At 37.7% G+C, this 27,403-nt stretch overlaps 1 protein-coding gene across 1 annotated transcript; it reads left to right on the plus strand.

Annotated features, from left to right (window-relative positions):
* Window positions 1-174: 174 nt before the first annotated feature.
* On the plus strand, window positions 175-17,767 carry hadhb (hydroxyacyl-CoA dehydrogenase trifunctional multienzyme complex subunit beta). Its single transcript, XM_036581142.1, has 16 exons — window positions 175-302; window positions 2,196-2,271; window positions 3,708-3,749; window positions 4,222-4,312; window positions 5,829-5,873; window positions 7,236-7,335; window positions 8,058-8,145; window positions 9,205-9,392; window positions 10,247-10,427; window positions 10,700-10,821; window positions 11,202-11,281; window positions 12,562-12,609; window positions 13,545-13,632; window positions 15,279-15,353; window positions 15,711-15,875; window positions 16,998-17,767. The coding sequence occupies exons 2-16, from the start codon at window positions 2,205-2,207 to the stop codon at window positions 17,031-17,033; spliced, it is 1,416 nt and encodes a 471-aa protein (XP_036437035.1). The 5' UTR covers window positions 175-302; window positions 2,196-2,204; the 3' UTR covers window positions 17,034-17,767.
* Window positions 17,768-27,403: the final 9,636 nt, after the last annotated feature.

Consider the following 27,403-nt stretch of genomic DNA (forward strand, 5'->3'; position numbering starts at 1 on the left):
GAGGACCCTGTGGCGCTGCCTGTGCGCTGCGCTGCGTCATTAAAGTGGTTTTTTAAAGCTCGCGCACATGCAAATCAACAGTCCGCCTTTTCTAAGTGCGTATGTGTTTGATTTGTGAGTCTAATTAAACGTGTTCAGCTCTATTTTAAACGTTTGCAGACTATTTCAGTCAGGCAGGCTTCAGGTGTCCTAAGGTCGGGTCTTTTAAGCTGCGCTTTTTTTTTGTAGTCGTTTGTCATCTCGGTTCAGACTCAGGAAGACAGCGGCGGCGCAGACTTCGTTTTACAGCAGAAACCACGCAGGTAGCGCAAAAACAGACTTTTGCACACTTTAATAACTGAACCTGTTTCACCGAAGGCATGCAGCTTTGTGCACATGCGCAGTGAGCGCGTCGCTGAGCTGGGATCAGTGCGCTCAGGAGCTTCAGACTCTCACTGTGTTACGTCTAATACGTTTTTTAAACATCTAATATTCGCATTTGTGTGTTTTCTATGAGTGTTTATGCGTTGTGAGTGGACAGTCACTGTTAGTGTCGCAGTGTGGTCAGTTTAGATCTGACTGTCCTTGTCATCCAGCACACTGGCTGGAGAAGTAGGTGAAGGGTCACGGGCTTTTTACCATTGAGCTGATCAGGTTCAGTTACAAAGAAGGCACCTAAAGTATTCAGCTGCTGTAGATTAATAATAATAATAATAATAATAATAATAATAATAAATAATCAACCAAATATAATAAAGATAAAACCAATAAAAATAAAAGTGGATTAACTTAAAAAAAGAGGACATCACATTTGTTGGTTGTTAAAATGTTAACAAATTTTCCCATAATTCCACATATTTTTACAATTTTTTTGCATAATTCTGTTGTTGTGATGTCCTTCAGAGTGGTTTGGTGTGAAATGGTTCATTGTAGAGACTTCTCTATAGTGGTGGTGATAGGACCTGGGGGTCGCCATGACTACAACACAGATATAGACATTTTATTTACTATCCAAAACTATTGTAAATCAGTGTCTCAGACATCAAGCAGTGTATTCATAATCATTTCTGAGTGACCCTGTTTACATCTTAACCGCTTAATTCTGTAGAAATTTTGAAAAATTGGTGGAGTTTCCCTTTAAGTAAATAGAAACTATCGCATTCGTATAGTATTCAGAAGTTGGCATGTTTTCCTACATTTTTTCATATGTATGTGTGTGTGTATATATATATATATATATATATATATATATATATATGTATATGTGTATGTGTGTGTGTGTGTGTATATATATATATATATATATCTCACACACACACACACACACATATAAATTAAATAAAAAATGTGGGAAAACATGCCAACTAAAATAATGTATTATTTTGTACATAATTGTATTATTTACAAATAAATGTAAATAATACAAATCTATTGTGTTTTTATGAAGTACATGGTCAAAATGATTAGTGAGTCTCGTTCTTCTTCAAATGACTTATTTTGTTGATTTTCTAAGTGAAAATAAGTTAATAAGTTTTGAATTCTCTGTTTTTGTGATCTCAGTATGACATCGAGAATCAACTCATTTACATATATCCACCTATTCAGCCTCTAGCAGTTTAGACCTGCCTACTCACTCTGACAGAGTGTTTCGGTCTGGACTGCTTTTTGAATAAAGCGCAGAACAGGGCAGCCAATCTGAACAGAGCTCATTTGCATTTGTCAGCCTCAAAGGCGCAGAAACAAAAACAACCTGCTTAATTCTAAGGGATAAAAAAGGGTCATGTGAAAATGAGTCATGACTGTTTTTGGTGTATAAGAATGCCATTCACATGAAATAAGTTACAAGAGAAATGTAAGATATGCAACACACCTGTAGACTGAACACGTGCACATTCAAATTCAACCAAACCAACAATCAATACTGAAGAAAACATCATAGTGCAGGCTATATAAATAAAAAAACTAAGATGCATCAGGAATTGTTTTATATTTGTATCTTGAATTGAAATTGAATCCTGAGTTGTCGAGATTCCCACCTCTATTATTTATTTGGGCTCATTTGATTAAACAAAACACTGGAGATACTGGAGAAAGAGCAGCTCAGGTCCTGTTTGCTGAAACTACAGTGAAACAATAAAAGCCGCTTCATCTCTGGTGACGTTGTGTGGTTTTCATTATCTGCAGTAACACCGTTGTTGTTTATTATTGTTCATCAGAATTAAAGGATGGCGTCTATGTTGATGAATTCTCTGAGGACCTGCCCGGTGAACTCCTCCAGGGCGCTCCAGTTTGGTAAGCAGCTTTTTTTCTCCGATTGGGTTTTTTTTATTTCAGGTGGTTAACTTGATAAGAAATTCTAAAAATTAGCAATGCACCTCATAAAACTGTAGCGCAGATCCGGCAAAACAAAAACGATAAATTGTTTTGTGTTGTGAGGAAGAATCTTCTGATTCCGACTGTGCACCCCTAATGAAAATAATTAATGGCAGTGTATTATTTACTGTTTTGTCTTGTTTGCCAAAACTGCAAATGTTGAACCAAGCATTTAAAACCATCATCTCTTGTTTAGCTTATATTTTTTCAGTGTACACTTTAGTTATTATAAAAGTTTTTATGCATGGGTGGGATCTCCTCCCACCACTGAGTGTGACGTTTGTCAAGGTGGTCATACCAGAACTCCTCTAAGTGTGTTGAGCTGTTCTATGAAGTTGCGTTGGCAGCAAATGGGTTCAGGCCTGGGTTCAGTTCCCTGGCCAGATGACCAGGGTCCTTTCTGTCTCACCGTATCTGCGTGGGTTTCCTCCCACAGTCCAGAGACATGCAGCTGGGCCAATTGGAGATGCTAAATTGCAAGTGTGTGTGTCTGCCCTGTGATGGACAGACAACAGGCAATGAAGGCCGAGAGGCTCCAGCACCACCGCCCCCTGACCCAGACGGATAAGCGGCTTAGAAGATGAATGAATGAATGAATGAATTGGGGGTTTAAAAGACAGAGAGAAAATTACACACACACACCTACTGACCACTTCATTAAGTCCACCTCCTTGTTTCTGTATCACCTCCACTGTCCGTTTTATCAGCTCCACTACAATATAGTTTCACTTTGTAGGTCTACAATTACAGACTGTAGTCCATCTGTTTCTCTGCATACTTTGTTCACCCTGTTCTTCAATGTTCAGGACCCCCACAGGACCCCCACAAAGCAGATCTTCATTGTCGGACAAAAAACTTGTATCTCCAAAAAGTAACTCTACAGAAGGAAGGAAAAAAACTATAATAAATAACTATTAAAAAACTATAAAAAGTAATCAGTGGGTTGTGGTCATCCTGTTGGGCTGTGCTGGTATCGAGTTCAATTTTTTTAAGGTATTACAGCGTACAGACATTTAATTGAACAGTTTTAAATATAACAAATATTGTTGAGATAATTATTAGCAAAAATGAAACATTATTTTTAGGTCAAGTTTGCTGATTGGTCTGGCAAAACAACATGACTTACATAGCTAGCTGTGTTCATATTTTATATTATTATTGTTTTTATTTATTATTTTGATTGATGGCTTTCATCTCTCATGGATAAATGGCTACAAACAGAACATTTTCAGTCAGATAATGTTTGGTGTTTACTATGTTGTGATTTTATGCAGGTACCTTTGAATGACTTGATCTGCAGTGTGTTTGGAAAGCTTAATAGAACTTAATTACTCTGTTTCTTTCTCTCTGTACAGCAACACGATCTCTCAGCACATCCGCTCCACTGCCGGCTCAAGGTGAAACACACACTGCAGTTCAAGATGGAATTCATGTTAAGCTGCCATGTTAAAACAGGGCTTATGAGTGACATGTATGTTGTGAGGTTTATTTAAAAGGGCCCATATAGTACATTTCTCTTGCATTTTATTTTAATTTGGTCCACATATGACGTACATGTGGTTTTATGTATCAAAAACAGCCATGATTCATGTTAAATGACCGTTTTCTAACCTCTTTGTATCTCTTAGCTGTTTTTGTTACTGTGCCTTTAAGACTGACATATGCAAATGAGCTCTCCATGTATTGCGCCTCATTTAAAAAGATGTTTGTTTTGAAATACTCCATATAACTTCAGTGTGAGTGGGCGTGGCTAAACGCCTATAGGCTGAATAGGCAGATTGATCAATCAGTCTTCAAAAGTATTTAAATCTATTATATGAGCTCCATTTCAGTCTTGTGGCTTTAAATACACAACTTTTTTATTAACAGCAAAAAGTAAGAAGACTCTGGCCAAGCCTGGAGTGAGGAACATTGTTTTGGTCGAGGGTGTCCGCACACCGTTCCTGCAGTCTGGCACCACGTGAGTGAACGTGTGAGCATGTCTGTGTGTTAGTCATCAATATAAGGTGCATTTTTATCGGTTTAATGTTGGCTAAAAATGAAAATTCCCTGATTTTTGGGTGATTCTGAGATAATAATGTCATAGTTACGATGCATACAGTGCTCAGTTAGCCTTAGTCCTAGAATATGTTAGAAGAATATAGTCCAATATGAAATCCACTATGCCTCATGTTAAAGGGGAACTCCATTCAAAATTCAAATTTCTCCATAATTCAATGGTTGAGATGTAAACAGAGTCATTCAGAGTGGTTTGGTGTGAAATGGTTCAGATGTCTTTACAGTGGTGGTGATAGGAACCAGGGGTCACCATGACTACAACACAAATATAGACATTTTATTTACTATCCAGAACCACCAGTGAACGTACACATGTCTTCTGTGTTTATATGAAATATTATTGATGATAAAATAGTGATAAATGTAAAACAAGAAGTTGTATGTGATTTTTTTTGTTTTGCCTGGAACAGATTTTAAAAATATATACTTTACATATATTTTAGGTCAAAAGCTTCTCAAAACTATCATAAACAATGTGTCAAATGGGTCAGACATCAGACAATGTATTCTCAACCATTTCATGATAGTAACTTTCTGTGAGGAGCTTTTAGAGGTGGACGTCTGGTTCCTATCACCACCACTGTGGTCATTCTGACTTAGTAAGTTTCTCTACAACAGCTCATTATCACACCAAACCACTCGGAATGACTTTGTTTGCATCTTAATCATTTAATTATGCAGAAATTTTGAAAATTTGCTGTAATTCACCTTCAAAATCTTTAATTAAAACAGACATGTCATGTTTTGGAATAAACTTTGTAATAGCACATTATGTGAGGTATGCAGATATTAAAGCTGCACTGTGTAAGATTTTTCGTTAACATTAAAAGTAGTAGCATAACTGAGTCAGGAGGATAAAGATAAAATATGGTGAGCGTTTGCTGCTGATAGTCGCCTGTAAAGCCTGAAATAATCATTTAAAAGTCAGAGGCGTCGTGTCGGGAGTTTTTCACACCACGTTGTACGTCTTTACGTGTTACCGTCACACGCACAGGCTCAAAAAGAAAGTCTGGCTCGATATCAAACGCACAATCAACATTATACTGATGAAGATATGATGACTAGTAAATAATTCACTCACATCCTAGGAAGACGCATCATTCACCAGGTTTTGAGTTCTCTTTGGATGAATCTGGTGATTGAAAGAGAATTCACTCAGGGAAGGTCCGAAGTACATCCCACATTACTAAACGTTCTTCCGCACGTTGCATGCAATTGCACGTTTCCACCAGAGAGGTCTCCAAATCCCCAAAACTTACATAGTGCAGCTTTAATATTTTAAAAGCAGAATTTCAGATTTGACTTGAGTGATTTACCTGAATGAGTCATTGAACTCAATGGCCTGAAAGTCCCCCTTGAACAGTAAACGTCTACTCTTTCAGTGTTTATATGGCTCAGTTTGTTTCTTTCCTTTACAGATACGCTGACCTGATGCCTCATGATCTGGCCAGGGGTGCCCTGAAGTAAGTGCAGTCAGGGCTTTGTGAAGCTAATGTGCTGAACATTTAAAGGGCCCATGTCCTATTATTTATCTTTCATTTTATTATTTTGAGATCCTCGTATGACATTTGTGTGGGTTTATGTACCCTATTCACTTTTACATGATCATTTTCCAGCCTTTCTTCATCCCTTACAAGTAAACTCACTGTTTTCGGTACTGTGCTTCTAAGACTAATAGATGTAAATGAGCTCTGTTCTGATTGGCTGCCTTGTATTGTGCTATTGTGCCTCATTCAGAAAGCACTCCGGACTGAAACACTCCTTATAACTTCAGTGTGGGTGGGCGGAGCAAAATAATTGTAGGCTGAGTAGGTGGACATATGCAAATGTGTTCACTTTTTGTGACATCACAAAAACAATTGAGAATGGTCTACTTTTGTAGCTTAGTTTGTATATTTGTAAACACACAGATATGTATATATACAGATATAAGGAGATAATTACAGTGCATTGTTTAAAATTTGTAACAAAACATAACACAACTAAAAACAGTCTGTAATATTTAAACCCACATTATGTAAGTTATTAACATAGTCTTATGCAAAAATTGACGCCCTGCTTAAATTAAATGTTATATTTTGAAAATAATTGAACACTCCTGCACGTTTTAATGCACAATTACTGTTTATTTCCCGAACTGAACATAAATAAAGCATAAACTGTGATCTGTGCAGAAGTTATGGCACATTTTATATTGTAGGTTTTGTTTTTTTTTTTCTCAGTATGTTTAACCCAGGAAATAAATATAAATTGTGCACTAAAATTAGTAGAATATTTAACTGTGCTGTCTGTAGAGGATGTGTTCACTTATTTTCAATTAGAAAATCAACAAAACTTGCCATTTGTTCAAACATTTGCATGAGGCTCCATATAAAATAGCACCGATTGTTAATACAGCCAGTGATTCCAAGCTTTTAAACCTTAGTGAGCTGCACAAAATGTGGCCAACTGAAATGATCTGAAATCTAGTCAATATGTCTAATATTTCTCATGTCAAGGTTGCTGTGAGCTTATTGTAAGATTGTTTAATTGATTTCTAGACATTTGTACTAGTTTTTGGGTCATGTTCTAATGCAATCAAGTGAAATTACCTCACTATATTTAGCTTATATTAAGAGAGATTTTTATAACAAGCTAACTGATCTGCCAATATAGATATAACTTTACTTAATGACTTAAAACAAGTAAAACTATCTAGAAATCTGTTAAATAATCTTATGATAGGCTTACAACAATTTCAACATGAGAAATTAAATATCGACTAGGTTTTTAAAACAAATCTTGTGGGTTTTCTTCTCATTTTTTGTGTGTGCCTGTTTCTGCAGAGGTCTGCTGAACAGAACTGCGTTCCCTAAAGAAGCTGTGGATTACATCGTCTATGGAACGGTCATTCAGGAGGTGAAGACCAGCAATGTGGCCAGAGAGGTCAGTCTATGAGTAATCTAGCTTACTTTGACTTCATCTGAGCAAAGATTATCAGACTTTAAAGCTGGGTCTACCAATTAAATTGGCAATTGCCCCCCCCCCAACACACCCCAAATGTTGTACAGTAATATGCATAGGTTTGGGTGCCCCAGTGAGATTCCATGTTGTGTTGGTTTTCTAAGTTAAAATAAGTTAACACGTCTTCTACAGGGGCTGCATTAAGACCACTGGATCCATTTATTACATAAAAAAATAAATAAAAAATAAAAATATTTGATATCAGACTGAAATGCGTTGGGGTGGTCTCTGCTGATGTAATCCTAAAATCCCCTGTGTTGCAACCAATCAGTATTAAAGTTTATTTGCCTTCGTCTTCTACAGAAATGACTCGTTTTTATTAATTATGGTCAAACCAAAAATTAAACGCTTGTTTTGTACTTTAAGTATAATAGAAAAAAAGCTGAGTCAGTGTTGGTTTTACTGTTTTACGTTTGTGTTGATATAAAAGCCACAATACAGAATATGTTATTGCATCCATACTTTACAGTGATTTTAAAATGTGTTATTAAAAAGTGTTGTTCATTTGTTTGGAGTAGAATTAGATATTATTTTTCAGTGCTTTTGTGGGCTTGGATGTAATAATGGTGTATGTATGTGTGTATGTATGTGTGTGTGTGTGTGTGTGTGTGTGTGTGTGTGTGTGTGTGTGTGTGTGTGTGTAGGCTGCGCTGGGTGCAGGATTCTCAGATAAAACTCCAGCTCACACTGTGACTATGGCCTGCATCTCTTCCAACCAAGCCATGACTACAGGTACAATTATTTATTATTATTATTATTATTGTAACAGAAACCCATGTAAGAAAAAATAAAGCCAATATATTTAAACAAAAAGTAAACGTGAAGTAAAATTCCATCTAATTATTCAAAACATTTTAATACTAAAGACGAGCAAAAAAATTTATTGAAATGCTTTAGTTAAATATAAAATGAGTTTTTCTAGGGATGCGCTAGTTTTGTTTTTTTCTTGCTGATGCTGAAACATAAACATTTCTGAAAGGTTTTTTTGCCCAATCCTAATTCTTATTTTTACCCCTACCCCTTGTTTTCGAGTGTCACCCTATCCCCTTGGAACTGAGTTATAAGGGGTGGTGGTTGAAATCTTCCCTACTAAATGGGACCCTCAAATAAAAAGAGCATCACTTCATTAACAGCTACTAGCGCTGCTCTGTAGGCGACCCTGCCAGTCTGCAGTGACAGCAGAGGAGGGTAAAGTTCAGCTCCTCACTGCTGGGCTTTAGATACATTTAGGGCTGAAGTCAGATATTCACCAGCTTCTTGTTCAAATTTTCCCGTTCCACCTTAAATGGTGCAGCAGTTCTGGCGCCAGAATGTAACTGCTGCATCATTTAAGGTGGAATGGGAAATTTAGCTAGCTAGCTACCAAGACATCAGCACTACTAGTGACTACTAGTAGTTTTTTTTAATTTTGTTTTATGCTCGTTATGAAGAAAAGGACCAAAATACACTGAAACGACATTAAACTAAGATAATATTATGATTATCGGAATTTTTAAACAGAGAAAATTCTCACATTTGTGGGTTTCTTTGGTCTCTTGTTCTCCATCTTGCTGGTTTTTCTTTTTTCCTCATATCTCTCTGTTTGGAGTCTCTGAAAAACCTCCGTTTAGAGGGTCATGTAGCTCTAACACTTCACCCTACCCCTCTATCTCAACAAGAATCAGGACACCCTACGCCTAGACGTGAACGCGCAAAACGGAGGGGGAGGGCTAAGTGGTGGGGCGAGGGGTGTCTCTGCTGTAGTGTGTCTGAGCCACGCTGTGCAGTTGTTGTGTCTGTTGTGTTTTGTAGCCGTGGGCTTGATCGCCTCCGGTCAGTGTGATGCGGTCGTGGCCGGCGGAGTCGAGTTCATGTCGGACGTCCCGATTCGCCACAGCCGTAAAATGAGGAAGACGATGCTGTCGCTAAACAAGGCGAAGACGGTCGGGGCCAGACTGTCTCTGCTGGGATCTCTTCGCCTCGCACACCTCGCACCTGAGGTACTACAATACCCATAATGCACCTCACACCTGAAGCACTGTCCTGCCCTTGAGGACTTCTCCCCTTCAGATACTGAAAGTGCTGGTGATGAGTGTAATTTAGCGACTTGGTTTATTTTCTATCCTAAATGACCACACAGTACTCTGGAGACATCTAGGCGACTCTTGGCTGAGAGACTCTCTCTTCTCTCTTTCTGCTTCTCTCCTCTTTTCTTTACTCTTCTCTTTCCGTTCTTTTCTGTTGTCTTCTTATTTCTTGTGTATCTCTCTCTTCATTTATTCTCTTCTGTCTTTCCATTTTCCTCTGCTCTTCACTTCTCCTGTCTTTTTCTTCTCTTCTGTTCTTTTCTGTCTTTTAATTCTTCTTTTCTTTTTTACTCTCTTCTTTTCTGTTCTCTTATTCTTTTGTTGTGTATCTTTCTCTTTCTCTATTCTGTCCTTTTATTCTCTTCTGTCTTTTTCTTTTCTTTTCTTTTCTTTTCTTCTCTTCGGTCTTTTTCTTTTCTTCTCTTCTCTTTGGTCCTTCTCTTCTCTTCTCTTCTCTTCCATTGTCTTTTTCTTCTCTACTCCTCTGTTTTGCTGTCTCCTTTACTTTACTTCTCCTCTGTCTTTCTCTTCTCTTCTCTTGTCTTCTATTGTCTTGTCCTCTTTTTCTGTTTACCCTTATTTTTTGTTGTTCATCTTTGTCTCGTCCTCTGTTCTCTTCCTTTGTCTTTCTTCTTTTTGTTTCTCTTATGTTTGTTTTGCTCACTTATTTTCTTCTTTTGTATGTTTCTGTCTGTCTGTCTGTCTCTCTCTCTCTCTCTCTCTCTCTCTCTCTCTCTCTCTCTCTCTCTCTCTCTCTCTCTCTCTAGCTCCCTGCAGTGGCTGAATTCTCCACAGCAGAAACCATGGGTCACTCCGCTGACCGTTTGGCCGCTGCGTTCGGCGTTTCTCGGCACGACCAGGACGAGTTTGCTCTGCGCTCTCACACACTCGCCAAGAAGGCTCAGGACGAGGGTCTCCTCAGTGACATCGTTGACTTCAAAGTGCCTGGTGGGCCTCATGATTCGTTATTCTGAGGGCTGGACGTCATTTAAAAAAAAACAAAAAAAAACATTTATTTGTAAATGTGTTGATCACAATAACTGAATTATAGTAATTATGCTTACAGTAATATTCAGTAAAGCATTCTCACATTTTTGAGCTAAAGTTTTATGATGCATTGAATTGTTTCCTAAAGGATCCAATATGAAATATGAACTGGTCAGTCAGTGAAGTGAGACGGGAGGTGTTCGAGTCATGCTGCTGTTCTTGCTTTGTTGCAGGGAAGAACATCGTTTCCAAGGACAACGGTATCCGGCCCAGTACCATGGAGCAGATGGGCAAACTGAAACCCGCTTTCGTCAAACCGCACGGAACCGTCACTGCTGCTAACTCCTCCTACCTGGTCAGTGACCGGTCATGTTTGTTTTTTGCAGCCTATCTAGCACTGACGCCACGTCCACCTACTGTAGTTCATCACTAGTTGGACGTGGCTGTTAACCCAGCTGATATTAATCCACTGTGGCTGCAGTGACGGTAGCAAATGTTCTTCTGTATCTTGCTTGCAATTACATATTTCCACCACAGGGGGCTCCAAATCCCCAAACTTACTCAGACTGCTATAAGCCGGACATGAAGACTGTCTGATAGGAATGAACCTCAGCTCTTATGTTGGATTCTCCATAATTTTGACTGTTTAACAAAAAATCCTGATTTGTTAAAAAATGTGCAAAAATGTAAACACTAGATTTTGTGTGTGTGTGTGTGTGTGTGTGTGTGTGTTAGACTGACGGTGCCTCTGCTGTGCTGATAATGTCAGAAGAGAAAGCTCTTGCTATGGGTTACAAGCCTAAAGCATACCTGAGGTAAACAACACAATTCTGTACAATAATGATGCGCAGCAACATTAAGAGCAACAGTGCTACACAATATAATAACACAACAGTGCTACACAATATAATAACACAGTATTACACAAAATAACACAAGTGTTACAGTCATAATAACACAGCAGCGCCACACAATGTAATAATAACACACCAGTGAAATGCTACACAGTATAGTAGCACAAAATTGCTACACAAAATAACACTGCTAACTGCAGTGCTACATAATATAGTAACACAATATGATAACACAACAGTACTACACAAAATAATAACACAACACTGCTACACAAAACACACCACTGCTACACAAAATAACACAGCAAAGCTACACAAAATAATAACACAACACTGCTACGCAAAACACACCACTGCTACACAAAATAACACAGCAAAGCTACACAAAATAATAACACAACACTGCTATGCAAAACAACACTGCTATACTGCTAACTGCAATGCGATACATTATAGTAGCACAATATAGTAACACAACAGTACTACACAAAATAACACAACACTGCTACACAAAATAGTAACACAACACTGCTATACAATATGGTAACACAACACTGCTACACAGAATAACACAACACTGCTACACAGAATAACACAACACTGCTATACAATATGGTAACACAACACTGCTACACAGAATAACACAACACTGCTATACAATATGGTAACACAGCAGTACTACAAAAAAGATGCTACACAAAGTAACACAACCCTGCTACACAGTATAATAACACGACAATGCTACACAAAATAACACTCATAATGCTACACAATAGAATAACACAGCAATGCTATACAAAATAACAATGTCGCAATGCTAAACAATGTAATAGTAACACATCCAACGCTACAGAAATCAATAACACAAAAATGCTAAACAACATAACACAACAGTGCTACGCAGTAACTAAAAAGTGCTACACAATATAACAATAACACAGCAATAATGTTACACTAACAAAAAACCAATATTACACAATATAAACACAACAACGATGCTACACGCTAACAACAGGACTAACAGCGCTACAGAATTATAACTATACATTATAATTAGAACGGATCAGAGCTTCATAATAACAATAACAACGCTACACAACCCACACACTCAGATCTAGAACTCAGATACGCCCCCTGGTTGCCACACACTGAACGACGGCGCGGCAGGCGAGTCCCGGTTCTTCCTGTGTGTTTGGTACTGAAAGTTTTGTGTTGTTCTTGTTTGTTTGTTTTCGTTTCAGAGATTTTGTGTACGTATCCCAGGACCCTAAAGACCAGCTTCTGCTGGGGTGAGTGACAGCTTCTTTTCAGCGCTCGTGGCTTTCTTCTCTCGTTCCCTCTGTTTTTGTTTTGCTGTTTTTTGGTAGCGTTGAGCTTGTAGTTGTGCTGGTAAAGCGGCGAGCGGCTCTGCTGCGGTTTTGTTTGTGTCGATCGCTCGTTTTAAACTATGCATGCTGTGTACATTTGCGAGCTGCTCTGGCTGCTTCGATGTGCTCAGCCAGTGTTTACTGCTCAAATAGGAGTCACTGCAGTTTTTATCAGGGACGATAAAACGATCATTATTCCTTTACAGAACTTCTGCTCCTGGTATTTAATAAAAAAAACAGGATCTCATTTTAACTGAAGCCCCAAACCAAGACTGATATATAGGGAAAGCGGAGCACCACCTAACACATTTTTGCTTTTTGTGAAATAATTTTAAAAATACTTAAATTGGAATAATCATATTTTTATACAAGCAACATAAACATCTCTGCTACAAAGCAAAACTTGCACTGTGTTTCTAGCACCTACTGTTTACATACAATCCCACCCAAAATGACAGGAAGTGCAATGTTACAGTTACTGTAACAGACAGAGGGTCAGTTTAACACCTGCTAGAAAAGTCTGATCAATCAGTGCAAACAAAGTTAATTCAATATAATTCTATGCAAGGCATTTTATCTTATGATTTTTTTTTAGGACCTTTTAAGGCATTTTATTTTATTTTTATTTATTTATTTACGTATTTATTTATTTATTTATTTATTAGTGAGTTTTAGTTTGAAGCCCTTGATGCAAGTTGTAGTTGTAAGAGTGAGGAACATTCAGGCCTAATGGGTTAAATATGTGTTTTACTTGCTCCACAACAAAGAAAATTTTTGAAAAATGTGTCGGTCTGTCGTGATTCTCTCTCAAGTTTTTTCTCTGGAAAACTTCTAAAAAAGCGACGTGTATATTTCAGCCCGACCTACGCCACCCCGAAGGTTCTGGAGAGGAGCGGACTGACGCTGGCCGACATTGATGTGTTCGAATTCCACGAGGCGTTCGCTGTGAGTGTTTCTTGTTCTAATTTTTTATTTTAATTTTTTCACTGGTTCAATTTTTATAGCTCTTTCTCCTACCTAAGGTTGCTTTACGGAAGTTTCCCGTAATCACATGAACAATAAATGTATTAATCCCATAATCAATACTTAAAGCCTCAGTCTCAGTGGTGGATGTTTAATATTTACAATGTTTTAAAAGGGGAAAAAAAGAAAAGCAAGACAGAAATATAAAAAAAAAACACTGCTTAAAAAGTGCTGATCAGACCTGTCTGAGCGCTTTGTGGGCGTGGTCCTAATATTCTAATGAGCGTGTGTGATTGACAGCTCTCAGTCCAGCACTGCCAGCCTGCTGCATCACAGAAGCAGAGCTAAACACAACAGCACAAAAGCAGCTTTTATATGGAGACGTGTTAAAAATGGTTCTTATTCACTTTATTGCTGGATGTGCATATTTAAAGGGGAATTCCACCATTTATTCAAAATTTCTGCATGGTAAGATATAAACAAAGTGTCTCAGCGGTTTGATGTGAAATATTCCATTCTAGAGAATCAGAATTGTTCACGGTGGTGGTGATGTGAACCAGACGTCCACCTCTAAAAGCTCCCTCACAGAAAGTGATTACATGATTATGGATATGCTGCCTGATATCAGAGACACTGTTTTAGGACAGATTTGAGAAGATTTTGTCCCAGAACGTATATTATAAGAGGAATTCATGGTGGAGAGAAGGCAAAAACGGCCCTTAAAGAAGACTTATTTTTTCAAATATACCGCTGTTTTAGCATCATATATTACATATAAAAATACAGAAGACATGTTTAGGTTCACTGGTCACTTGGATGAAACCACTTTTAATGACTTTCTTTGCATTCCAACAAATGCATCATACACAAACTTTGAAAAATCACTGGAATTCCCCTTTAAGCGCTCCTTTGTGAGTGTTCTAGTGCCACCATGTGGCCAAATTATAAAATGCAGGTTTTTAAAGGAGCCCAATTAGGCCTAATGTGTTTTTTTTTTTTTCTTTTCAATTTTTCTTTATAATATAAACAACTGCTCTGATTGGCTGTCCTGTATTGCACCTCATACAAAAATAGTCCATATGAATCATTATTCATAATCATTTCCAGCCTTTCTTTATCCCTTAGAATTAAACGTGCTGTTTTTGTTACTGTGCCTCATATATGTAAATGAGCTCTGTTCTGATTGGCTGCCATGTATGTGCCTCTTTCAAAAAGCAGTCCAGGCTGAAACACTCCTTATAACTTCAGTATAAGTGGGCGGGGCTAAACTGCTGTGGTCTAAATAGGCAGCTATATGTAAATGTTTTGGTTGTTGTGGCATCACAAAAACAATACATTTTAAAGGGGCTGTTTTTGCAGCTTGGTTTCCATAAATGGACTGAATGGACTGGAGAGTGATTATAGATTTTAGAATTTTAGTAATGTTTACACACTACATCAAAGTCTTATTCCAAAAAGATGAGCAAGTTTTCAATTAAATGGGCCTTTAAGTTATCAGAGTTCTCCTGTAAATGTTTGTGTGTAACATGGAACACGATTCATTGTGTATGTTATTATTTTCCATTTCATTTTTATGTTATGCTGCTACTTTTTAAATGCAATTTAATGTTTATATTCGTTCCTTACAGGGCCAAATTTTGGCTAATCTGACCGCCATGGAGTCGGACTGGTTTGCTCAGAACTGCATGGGCCGGAAATCTAAGGTAGGCGTGGTTTTGTGTGGGATTGTTTATGTGCCCCTTTGTCAAATTGCATGTTTTTGTTGATTTCAAGTGAAAAAGTTGAAAATTTAACATTTTGGGGGTAGAAAAATAAAACATATAATATGGCCTGTGCAAAGGTTATGGCCCTATTTTTAATTTTTTTTCTGAATATGTTAAATATGTGAAATAAATAAATTTTATGTACTAAAATTTACAGAAAAATACCTTATTTAAAAATACAAATTTAAGTTTGTTCCATTTAATGGATGGTTTAACTTAGAAAATCAGCAACCAGGGGTGTTCAAACTTTCGCATACGCCTGCATGTGTTTTAACCCTGTGTGTGCTGGTGTCTCAGGTTGGCGCCCCACCGATGGAGAAGTTTAACCTGTGGGGCGGGTCGCTCTCTCTGGGACATCCGTTTGCCGCCACCGGCTGCAGGCTGGTTACTACGGTAGCCCACCGGCTTAAGAAGGAGGGGGGCCAGTACGGGCTGGTGGCAGCATGTGCTGCAGGAGGACAGGTAAGATCAATACACCTGGGTGGACAGTACAGAGAAACTGCACACGGAGGGGAATTCGCTCTGTATGGTCTTTGACTTACATGCTTTTTATCGTTGACTCTAATAATTATCTTTAGTGGAAACAGAGCAACTCAGTATCTTTTCATTGTAACCTTTTTCTCCTCTGGCTTTGAAAGCTGCTACGTGTGTTTGTTAGATCCTGCTGGTGTGAGTTCATGGCTGGTCCTTCTCTAAATAGCGAACATTAAAGTGACTCAGCTAATAGCGCCCCCTGTGTTCCTTCCTTCCTTCCTTCCTTCTTGCCTTCCTGCCTTCCTTTTTTTCTTACTTACCTTTCTGCCTTCATTCCTGCCTTCCTTCCTTCTTTCCCTTTTTCTTCCTACCTACCTTCCTGCCTGCACTCCTTCCTTCCTTCCTTCCTTCCTTCCTTCTTGCCTTCCTGCCTTCCTTTCTTCCTGCTTTCCTTCCTTCCTTCTTGCCTTCCTGCCTTCCTTTCTTCTTGCTTTCCTTCCTTCCTTCCTTCTTGCCTTCCTGCCTTCTTTCCTTCCTTCCTTTCTTCCTAACTACCTTCCCGCCTTCACTCCTGCCTTCTTTCCTGCCTTTCTTTCTTCCTGCTTTTCTTCCTGCTTTCCTTCCTTCCTTCTTGCCTTCCTGCCTTCCTACTTACCTTCCTGCCTTCATTCCTGCCTTCCTTCCTTCTTTCCCGCCCTCCTTTCTTCCTACCTACCTTCATGCCTGCACTCCTTCCTTCCTTCCTTTCTGTCTTCCTTCTTTTCTGCCTTTCTTCCTATCTGTCTTCCTTCCTTCCTGCCTGCCTGCCTGCCTGCCTTCCTTCCTTCCTTCATGCCGTTCTTCCATCCTTCCTTCCTTCCTTCCAGTTGTGTGTCCTGAATTTCGGTCAACAGCTTCCATTTCTGTGCATCACTACAATGAATGTTTTTAATATTTGAGTACATTAGTGAATAATAATAATGTGCTGATGTTTATGTGGAAACCAAGAAAGAATCTGAAAGTCTTTAGTGTTTATTTTAGCTGATGTTTTTGATCTGTTTTGAATCTCTGCTGTCTTTTTGTGCACTTTTTTCTCATACTAACATGCTCTTCCTTTCTTTTCTGTTTCAGGGCCACGCGATGCTGATTGAAGCTTATCCTCAGTAGGACTTGACAATGTGACGCGGCATCATCTGTAACTAACATAAACACACGCATAGACATACAGACGCAGTGCAGGACGGATTCTGTAAATAATAATGCACCGTAATGCCTTGAGAGAGTATCTGTGAATGTGATCTGAATGTATGGGCAGGTGTGCTGTTGAGGCTGTTATCACAGGGGCGACTATAGCAAGAAGATCTTATTAGCACAGTTAAACGCTCTTAAAAACAATGGTTCTACAAAGGTTCTTTAGTAAAGAAAATGATTCTTTATAGAACTGTAAACTCTCAAAAAACCCTTTGCATGATTAAAGGGTTCTTTGCATAATTACATGGTTCAGATTGATGGAGAATGTGCTGAACATGGTATAAAAGTTCCATATAGAACCTTTTTCTTTACTGAAGAACCATTGAAGAACCATCTTTTCAAGTGTATGCCGTACTGACTTTTCTGAAAATGGCTAAATGTCAGCTTGTTTTCCTCTATCTTGGCGTTATAACTCAGTGATCTCAGTTCAAACTCCTCTTTTCAGAATTGCGTTGATAGTTGATTTGCTGTTATATCAGATTCCAGATCAGGTTTAGCTCTTAATGAAGAGCCGATAATCAGGTCTAAGAACTAAGGACACTCACCCAGACTCTCGTGTGGATGCCAAGGCCGACTGTTTTCATTGTGTCTTTACTTTTTTTTCTTTTTGTAGTGATTTTGTCAAATAAATAATCTAATTTAAAACTATATTTTGCCTTTGGTCTCTGTATCATACTTAAGTGCACTTAGGGTAACTGAAAAAAAACAGCATGCAGTCCGAAAAAGTCAATCGAAAAAAAAAAACAAGCACAAAAAAAAACAAATTCTACACACTAACATTAGTTAGAATTCCACAGTCTAAACTTTCTAGTTAGAATTCTACACCCTAAACATTCTAGTTAGAATTCTACACACTAACATTCTAGTTAGAATTCTACACACTAAACATTCTAGTTAGAATTCTCCACATTCTAGTTAGAGTTCTAGTCTAATCATTCTAGCTAGAATTCTACACACTAACATTCTAGTTAGAATTCTCCACATTCTAGTTAGAATTCTAGTCTAATCATTCTAGCTAGAATTCTACACACTAACATTCTAGTTAGAATTCTCCACATTCTAGTTAGAGTTCTAGTCTAATCATTCTAGTTAGAATTCTGCACACTAACATTCTTGTTATAATTCTACAGTCTAATTATTCTAGTTAGAATTCTGCACACTAACATTCTAGTTAGAATTCTACAGTCTAAACATTCTAGTTAGAATTCTCCAGACATTCTAGTTAGAATTCTAGTCTAATTATTCTAGTTAGAATTCTACACACTAACATTCTAGTTAGAATTCTACAATCTAATCATTCTAGTTAGAATTCTACACACTAAACATTCTAGTTAGAATTCTACATTGTCTAAACATTCTAGTTAGAATTCTACACCCTCACATTTTAGTTAGAATTATAGTCTAAACGTTCTAGTTAGAATTCTACACACAGCATTCTAGTTAGAATTCTACACACTAACATTCTAGTTAGAATTATGCACACTAACATTCTAGTTAGAATTTACAGTCTAAACATTCTAGTTAGAGTTCTACACACTCACATTTTAGTTAGAATTATACAGTCTAAACTTTCTAGTTAGAATTCTACACACTAACATTCTAGTTAGAATTCTACACACTAACATTCTAGTTAGAATTCTACACACTAAACATTCTAGTTAGAATTCTACACACTAAACATTCTAGTTAGAATTCTACATAGTCTAAACATTCTAGTTAGAATTCTACACAATTACATTCTAGTTAGAATTCTACACAGTCTAAATGGTCTAGTTAGAATTCTACACATTAACATTCTAGTTAGAGTTCTACACACTTACATTCTAATCAGAATTCTACACACTAAACATACTAGTTAGAATTCTACACACATTCTAATCAGAATTCTACACACTAAACATACTAGTTAGAATTCTACACACTTACATTCTAGTTAGAATTCTACACAGTCTAAATGGTCTAGTTAGAATTCTACACATTAACATTCTAGTTAGAATTCTACACACTAACATTCTATTTAGAATTCTACACACTAAACATTCAAGTTATAATTCTAAACAGTCTAAATAATCTAGTTAGAATTCTACACACTGTCTAATCATTCTAGCTACAATTCTACACAGTCTAAAAGATCTTTTTAGAATTCTACACAACGTCTAAACATTATAGTCAGAAATTCTATGTAACAGCTAAACATTCTAGAACACTAATACGCAGATTGGAACGCGGCCAGGCTGCAGTCATACAGGCTAATGGGCTCTTTAGTAAAGCAGTAATAGTAATATTTCCAAACTTTACTATAATATTAGTAGTTAAGTAGTTTATTCAGTTTAACCGCCTGCAGTCTGTGACTGTGGGCTGATGACAGTGCGCAGCCTGTGTATTTAGGCGGTTCTCTCTCAGCCCCCTGTTGACTGTAGGGTGTCAGAGCCGCAGCCTCTTTGACCCGCGACTCGCGGCGTGTTATTTTTGAACTAATAAGTGAAGATTGCAGGCTTTTGGCGCCGCGTTACGTCACGTAGCCCCAGTTTGGTGCGCGCGCGCGTGTGTCCCACCGGGGTCGCGAGAGCGGCGGCGTCTGCGGGGAGCCGCGCGCCTTTTCACGAGCGATGTGTTTACCGAGAGAATCACGGATTTTATTTTTTTTTTTTTGAAGCACCCAGAGGATCCGCGCGCTCATCTGCTCCCCTCGGTGTGTAAACACCGCCGGTGGTCCCGCGCGGAGATTTCACCACCGTTTTTCTTGCGCGCGCACACACAAACGGGGCTCCATCTCCGCATCCGCGCGCTAAACGGGCTGTTTTTCCCTTCAGATTGTTCCCTCGCGCTCACCCCAAACAGCGCCTTCATTAAAATTAGTATTTAAAAAAAAGCAAAAACAAATTAATTCCTGTATTTTTTTAGCCCACAAACAGCGCGCGCGCCTCCAGCCGCTCCTCTGTTTGCGCATTAAGGCGGTTATTTGTGCAAAAGTTTTCAGGAGGTTTAGATATTTTGAGCGCGAGCTGCGTGCGTTCCTTTATGTGTGTATGTGTGTATGGGTGTGTGTGTGTGTGTGTGTGTGTGGTGGTGGGGTGGGGGGGGGTGCTGTTTTTTTATCCGCGTGCAAAACGGAGTAAAATGTAAATAGCGCTGCCGTGTCGGGAAAAGGAGTCTCTCTCAGTGTGTGTGTGTGTGTGTGTGTGTGTGTGTGTGTGTGTGTGTGTGTGTGTGTTTTGTTTTAACCAACCTTCAAAAAGCCTCCAACCCGCGAGAGGGGCGCGCGCTCCCCGCTTTTCTCCGCTGCGGCGCGCGCTTTGATCAGCCGCGCGCCCTTTTTATGGCGTTTGACTGGAGAAATGCACCCGGTGCTGTCGGTACAAATCTGCCTCAGAGAGAGAGAGAGAGAGAGAGAGAGAGAGAGAGAGAGAGAGAGAGAGAAAGAAAGAAAGAGAGAGAGAGAGACTCTCTCACGCGCTTTAATCTCGCCCTTCTTTCTGCACGCGCGCCGCTGAGTTCCCGTCTCCGCACCTGCTCAGGTCTCGCGCTGTGAAGAGGAGCGCGCTCGCGCGTGCGTGTGTGTATGTGTGTGGTGTGTATATGTGGTTTGTGTGTGTTACCTGCTCGTCGTTTAATAACTTATAATAATAATAGTAATAATAATAATAATACATATCATAATAATAATTGTTAAAATTATCATTATTATTGTTAGTGTTAGCAAACCACCACTAATACTACTCTTAATAATACTCATAACATTATTATTACTAGTAATATTGTTGTATTATTACTATTATCATTACTATTAATACTTATCAGTAATAACACTGCTCTTACTACTAACGATTACTTTTATCACTATTATTTCTAATAATACATATAACATTGCTACTATTAATGATATTTATAAAAATATACTGCTGATAATAATACTCATTACTAATACCAAAATTAATACTTATTATTACTGCTAATAGTAATACTTATAACACAGCTACTACTAATAATAATACTTCACATCATTACTACTATTAATAATACTTAACATGGCTACTATACTAATGACACTACAGTATAACATTATTATTATTAATAATAACACACAAAATTACTTCTGCTACTAATAATACTTATAACATTGCTACAACTATTAATGATAATGCTTACAACCTTACTGCTACGATTATTATTATTATTAATAATAATGTTAATAATAATAATTGTTGTTATTGTTGCCACTCACCTTTTAAATAACAATGAAAGGCCGAAATATGAACCATTAGAGTCTGTGGAGATACAGGTCCTGATTCAGGTGTGTACAGGTGCCAATAGAGTGATGTCAATCAGGGTATTAAAGGGGAATTCCACCAATTTTTCAAAATTTCTGTATAATGCAATCTTTAAGATGATCCAGAGAAACTTACTGAATCAGAGTTGTTCACAGTGGTGGTGATAGGAACCAGACGTCCGCCTCTAAAAGCTCCCTGACAGAAAGTTACTACATGAAGTGGTTGTGAATTCACTGCCTGATGACTGAGACACTGTTTTATGATAGTTTTTTTTAGTTTTTGGCCTAAAACATTTTTTTTAATCATTTCACAGTTTTAAGGCATAATGGTCCCCATAGAAAACTTATTTTTCCAGATTTGCTACTATTTCACCATCATCACCATTCCATATAAACTCAGAAGACGTGTAGGTTCATTGATGGTTTTGGATAGTAAATAAAATGTCTATATTTGTGTTGTAGTCATGGTGACCCCTGGTTCCTATCACCACCACATCTGAGTTTCTACAATCAACCATTTCACAACAAACCACTCTGAATGACTCTGTTTTCATTGCAACAATAGAATTATGTGAACATTTTGGATAATTCCCCTTTAAAGGCTGTAAAGCCCCCCGGGCATTGGGCTGTGGAGCAGTAGAACTGCGTTCTCTGGAGTGATGGAGCTCCATCCAATACCTTTGGGATGAGTTAAAGAGATCCAGAACTGACCATCAACATCAGTACCTGACCTCACTAATGCTCAATCAAATCCTCACAGCAATGTTCCAACCTCTAGTGTAAAGCCTTCCCAGAAGAGTAGAGGCTGTTACTACAGCAAAGGGGGACAGACTCACTATAAACACCCTTCATTTCAGAAGAAACGCTGGATGAACAGCCGTCTACAGACTTCTGGACAAATTAGGATGTGTTAACTTATTTTCATTCAAAATCAACAAAACAGGTCATTTGACCACAGTGCCCACCACAGTGCCCAAACCACAGTGCCCACCACAGTGCCCAAACAACTTTATGCATGTGCATGTGTATTCTTTGAGGTAAGGGTCCGCTCCATAGCTGTGTTTGGTTCTTATGAAGGCCCCATATGGTTCCACAAGCAGTTAATTAATCATCTACAATAGAAAATCAACTGAAAGGCAAACATCACCTCATATTAGTCCAGTGGGGTCAAGCTGTGTCAAGAAAAGCTCCCTTGTGGATGAAGATGGTGAGCAAATTGCTGCTCTTGCATGATTCCCTGACCACAGTCTGACTAAATATGGTTGCCTTAAGGAAGTCTGCATAGAGGAAGTTCAAAAGTTTGGAATCAATGTTTTCAATAATATAAAACTAATTTTTGTTACATTTGTAATTTTGTTTCATAGAACAAAAATTATAAATTTTTGTTATATGAAATAAAATTACAAAATTGATGATAAATGAAATAATTTGGCATTTCTGTGCAGTTTTGCACCTTTTAATATGGCAACCGGTTCCACACTTTTACATAGTAGTGTATGTCCCATGTTGTTAATATGTTGTTAACATGCTTGCTGTTATATGTAATTATATGTCCTATATATATATATATTACGCATATCTAAGTATTTATTATCAATAATATGTCCAGTGTGTATTATATGAATAAGTATGTATATGTATGAATAATATATCCCATATGTATATATATGTATTACAGTTATATTACAATGTAATTATATATTACAATATAAATGCATCAATCTCAAAGAAGTACAGAAACAAACAATAAACAGGTTAAGTAGCAGCTGTTTCTACTTTGTAGCTGTGTGAACTTGTGCGTATGAAGTGAAATATAATCTCTCAGGTGTAAAGCGACAGTGGAGCAGATGAACACAACAGCACTGCGATGTTTTGTTCACACTAATCGCCTCTAAATGGCGGGATGGGAAAGTCTGGTCTCAGTCCATGAAAAATCTGAGAAATTTCTCAAGGCAACTGCAGAGAGTCTGAAGAGAGAATGTTGGTATGAATTTGAGGTGATGTAAACAGTCACATTAAAAATCACTAAGAGTGCCTTTAAACCCGCAGTGTCATGCAGCAGCCGCGAGACGAGTGCTCCACTGATGGGGAGACGGCAGACACTCTTTACTCAAATAATGTGGTGTCAGAGTTTAGACAAAGACCAGCTATGACTGATTTGGCAGGCTGTGCAGTTGGAAAAAAAACCCCTGACAATTCATCTACAATTTCATCTATACTAGCACTTACATTTGGTAGAGTTTGTTTTAGCCCCTCATGTGGGCCTACATTTCAGCTCCTCAGCCTCTGTTATCTACAGAACACTTAGTACTTTCATAGTAGATACTGAGTACCTTATAGTAGATACTGAATAATTTATAGTAATTATTGAATAATTCATTGTAGTTACTGAATAATTGATTGTTGTACTATAAATTATTTAGCAACTATGAAACAGTATTCAGTAACTACAATTAATTATTCATAACTAGAACTATTAATTATTGAATAATTGTAGTTACTAAATAATTTATTGTAGTTTGAATATACTTTATAGAAGTTACTGTAGTATATATAGCAAATAATGAACGATTTGTAGCAGATACTTAATTATAGTAGTTGCTGAATAATTTATAGTAGATACTGAATAATTTATAGATATTGAATAATTTATATTAGATACTAAATAGTGTTTAGTGGTTGCTGAATAATGTATAGTAGATACTAGATCATTTTAGTAATTAATGAATAATTAAATTATTGAATAATTTATATCAGATACTGAATAATTTATTGTAGTTATTGAATAATATATAGTAATTACTGAATAATTTATAGATATTGAATACTTTATATTAAATAATGAATCATTTTTAGTATATACTGAATTATTTATAGTTACTGCATAATTTATGGTAGATAATAGATAGTAATTAATGAATCATTGAAAGTTATTGAATAATTTATATTAGATACTGAATAATTTATTGTAGTTATTGAAAAAATTACAGTTACAGAATAATATATAGTAATTACTGAATAATTTATAGTAGATACTAAACAATTTATAGTAAATGCTAGATAATTCATAGTTACTAAATAATTTATAGTAGTTAATGAATAATTATAAGTAGATACTGAATAATTTATAGTCAATACTTGATCATTTTAGTGCCTACTGAATAATTTAGTGAATATTAAATATTAAGTCATTAATATTGATATCTGCAATGCTGAATTTTCCTTGATCTATATGCTCTCTGAGCTTATCTGAGCTCAAATCTGATCAATCAATCAGTATTTATCATCTACCTCAAAATTTATCATATGAAATTCAGTCTTTTGGTCACAGAATTTTAATAAAAATATGAAAATGGTGTTATTAAGCAGACTGAAATCAGTAGTGTTAGATGTTCATCCAGCGTATACCTACACAAAAAACTTTACATCAAACTCTAAAACGCTGTGGCAGTTCAACTTATCAGATAAACCCATTTAATATTATCTGCAATTTATCTGCAGTTTTATGTGAAACAGCTTTCATCTTTGAAAGAGAGGAGAAAACCAAGCTGCTTCAGATCTGAACACATCCACAGGTGTTTCTGTCCATCCTTCCACTGTGAGAAGATGACAACAAAAAGCTCTTACTGAGAAAAGAATCTAAAGAAGAAGAATATTTGCAAATCAAACAAAGAAGCTGTTGCTGTATTTTCCCAGTTGTTATGTAAAAATATTAAAATACAGGAGTATTACTGTAATTCCATTTACAGCATGTAGCAGCGACATCACAGTAATCTTGGTTGAGGTCAATGTGGAGTCACATCATCGGCCTGCAGCTTCTATCTTACTATTATTTACTGTTAATATGATACAGCTACTTACTGAGAGTGTAGTAGCCAGTAATTTACTGTAAATTTACAGTGATTTTTTTTTACAGTGGGGTGATCACTAAGATCACTAAGAGTGCCTTTAAACCCACAGTATCATGCACCAGCCATGAGATGAGTGCTTCACTGATAAGGAGATGCCCGACACTTTTGACTCAAATAATGTGAGTGTAATAATGAGTTTAGACAAAGTCCAGCTATGGCTGAGTATTACAGGATTATTACTGTAATTTCAAATATAGCTTATAGTAGCAACATCACAGTAATCTCGTGGTGGAGGTCAGTGTGGAGTCACAGCATCGGCATACAGCTTCTGTTTTACTGTTATTTACTGTTAATATGGTACAGCTACTTAATGAAAGCATAGTAGCCATTCATTTACTGTAATTTTACAGTGATCTTTTGACAGTAGAGTGGTAACTAAGATCACTAAGAGTGCCTTTAAGCCCGCAGTGTCGTGCACCAGCCATGAGACGAGTGCTTCACTAATGAGGAGATGGCAGACACTTTTTACTCAAATAATGTCAGAGTTTAGGCAAAGTCCATCTGTTGTTGAGTATTACAGGATTATTGCTGTAATTTCAATAACAGCTTATAGCAGCTACATCTTGTAGTGGAGGTCAATGTGGAGTCACAGCATAGGCCTACAGCTTCTGTTTTACTGTTGTTTACTGTTAATATGGTACAACTACTTACTGTGAGAGTAGTAGCCAGTAATTTGCTGTAATTTATACAGTGATTTTTTTACAGTGGGGTGATCAATAAGATCAGCAAGGGTGCCTTTAAACCCACAGTGTCGTGCACCAGCCGTGAAACGAGTGCTTCACTGATAAGAGGGCAGACACTTTTTACTCAAATAATGTTGTGTCAGGGTTTGGACAAAGTGTAGCTATGACTGAGTATTACAGGAGTATTTCTGTAATTTCAGTCACATCTTTATAGCAGCTACATTTTGTGGCGGAGGTCGATGTGGAGTCACAGCATAGGCCTACAGCTATTTTACTGTTGTTAATATGGTACAACTACTTACTGTGAGCGTAGTAGCCAGTAATTTACTGTAATTTTACAGTGATTTTTTTAAAGTGGGATGATCACTAAGATCACTAGGAGTGCCTTTAAACCCGCAGTGTCGTGCACCAGCCGTGAGATGTGTGTTTCACTGATGAGGAGACACTTTTTACTCAAAGAATGTTAGAGTTTAGACAAAGACCAGCTGTGGCTGAGGATTACAGGAGTATTACTGTAATTTCACTTACAGCTTATATCAGCTACATCTTGTAGTGGAGGTCAATGTGGAGTCACAGCATAGGCCTACAGCTATTTTACTGTTGTAAATATGCTATAACTACTTACTGTGAGCAAAGTAGCCAATAATTTACTGTAACTTTCCCGTAAATTTGTTTTTACAGTGGGGTGGTCTCACATATTGCACGGTACCATATATGCTGCATATCTGCTGATGTCGCACAATGTCGCTGTGAGTGACCTGCTCCATAAGGCCCATAATGGGAGGAAAAATACGACGAGCGCACATCCACAAACACCGTCAGCGTGGGCATCGCTGAGGCCTCCGTCACAGTGTTAATTTGCTTTCGGTTGCATTGTGGACGGGCCTAATAACTGTTGCAGTGCTGTTGCATTATTGCTTCTCTCTTCAGCTGCTGTTCTTTGTATATGTATTCTTGGTGTTGGTGGTGTTGGTGGTGTGGGGTCTGTCTCCAGTCCTCCACCCTTCTGTTTTCCCTTCCCTTCATCATGATCGGCTAGGATAGGGAATAAATTAGCAGTCTCCACCTTTCTTTCTTTCTAATTTGTGAAGTGTATTGATCATCCAGGCCCAGGTGAGTGGATGGAAGGGGGGTGGGTTGTTAGGATGAGGGAAGGGGGGGTGGATTTGCAAGGAGCTGAGGGTTTATTTCATTTTTAACAGACACAATTCTCATTAAGCTAAGAAAAATCATTACCCGGCTGCACGCAGACAAATCGAGTATGTGTTCGAGGAGCTGTGATATGAGAGAGAGAGAGAGAGTGAGAGTGGAAAAGGGTTAGGAAGGTGGAGAGTGTGAGTACGAGTGTGTGTGCACGGTGTGAGCGTGTGATTAGGGGGCTTAGCAGGAGGAAAGGAGGTGGAGGGAGGGGAGGTGGATGGG

The sequence above is a fragment of the Colossoma macropomum genome, unplaced genomic scaffold (genome assembly GCF_904425465.1).
Source record: "Colossoma macropomum unplaced genomic scaffold, Colossoma_macropomum, whole genome shotgun sequence".
NCBI classification, from domain to species: domain Eukaryota; kingdom Metazoa; phylum Chordata; class Actinopteri; order Characiformes; family Serrasalmidae; genus Colossoma; species Colossoma macropomum.

What these genes read in the sequence shown, in the direction of transcription:
- hadhb (XM_036581142.1), top strand. Translation starts at nt 2,205, where the DNA reads ATGGCGTCTATGTTGATGAATTCTCTGAGGACCTGCCCGGTGAACTCC. An exon ending in CTGCTAACTCCTCCTACCTG is followed by an intron (nt 10,822 to 11,201) that starts GTCAGTGACCGG and finishes TGTGTGTGTTAG; the next exon opens with ACTGACGGTGCCTCTGCTGT. An exon ending in GCATGGGCCGGAAATCTAAG is followed by an intron (nt 15,354 to 15,710) that starts GTAGGCGTGGTT and finishes CTGGTGTCTCAG; the next exon opens with GTTGGCGCCCCACCGATGGA.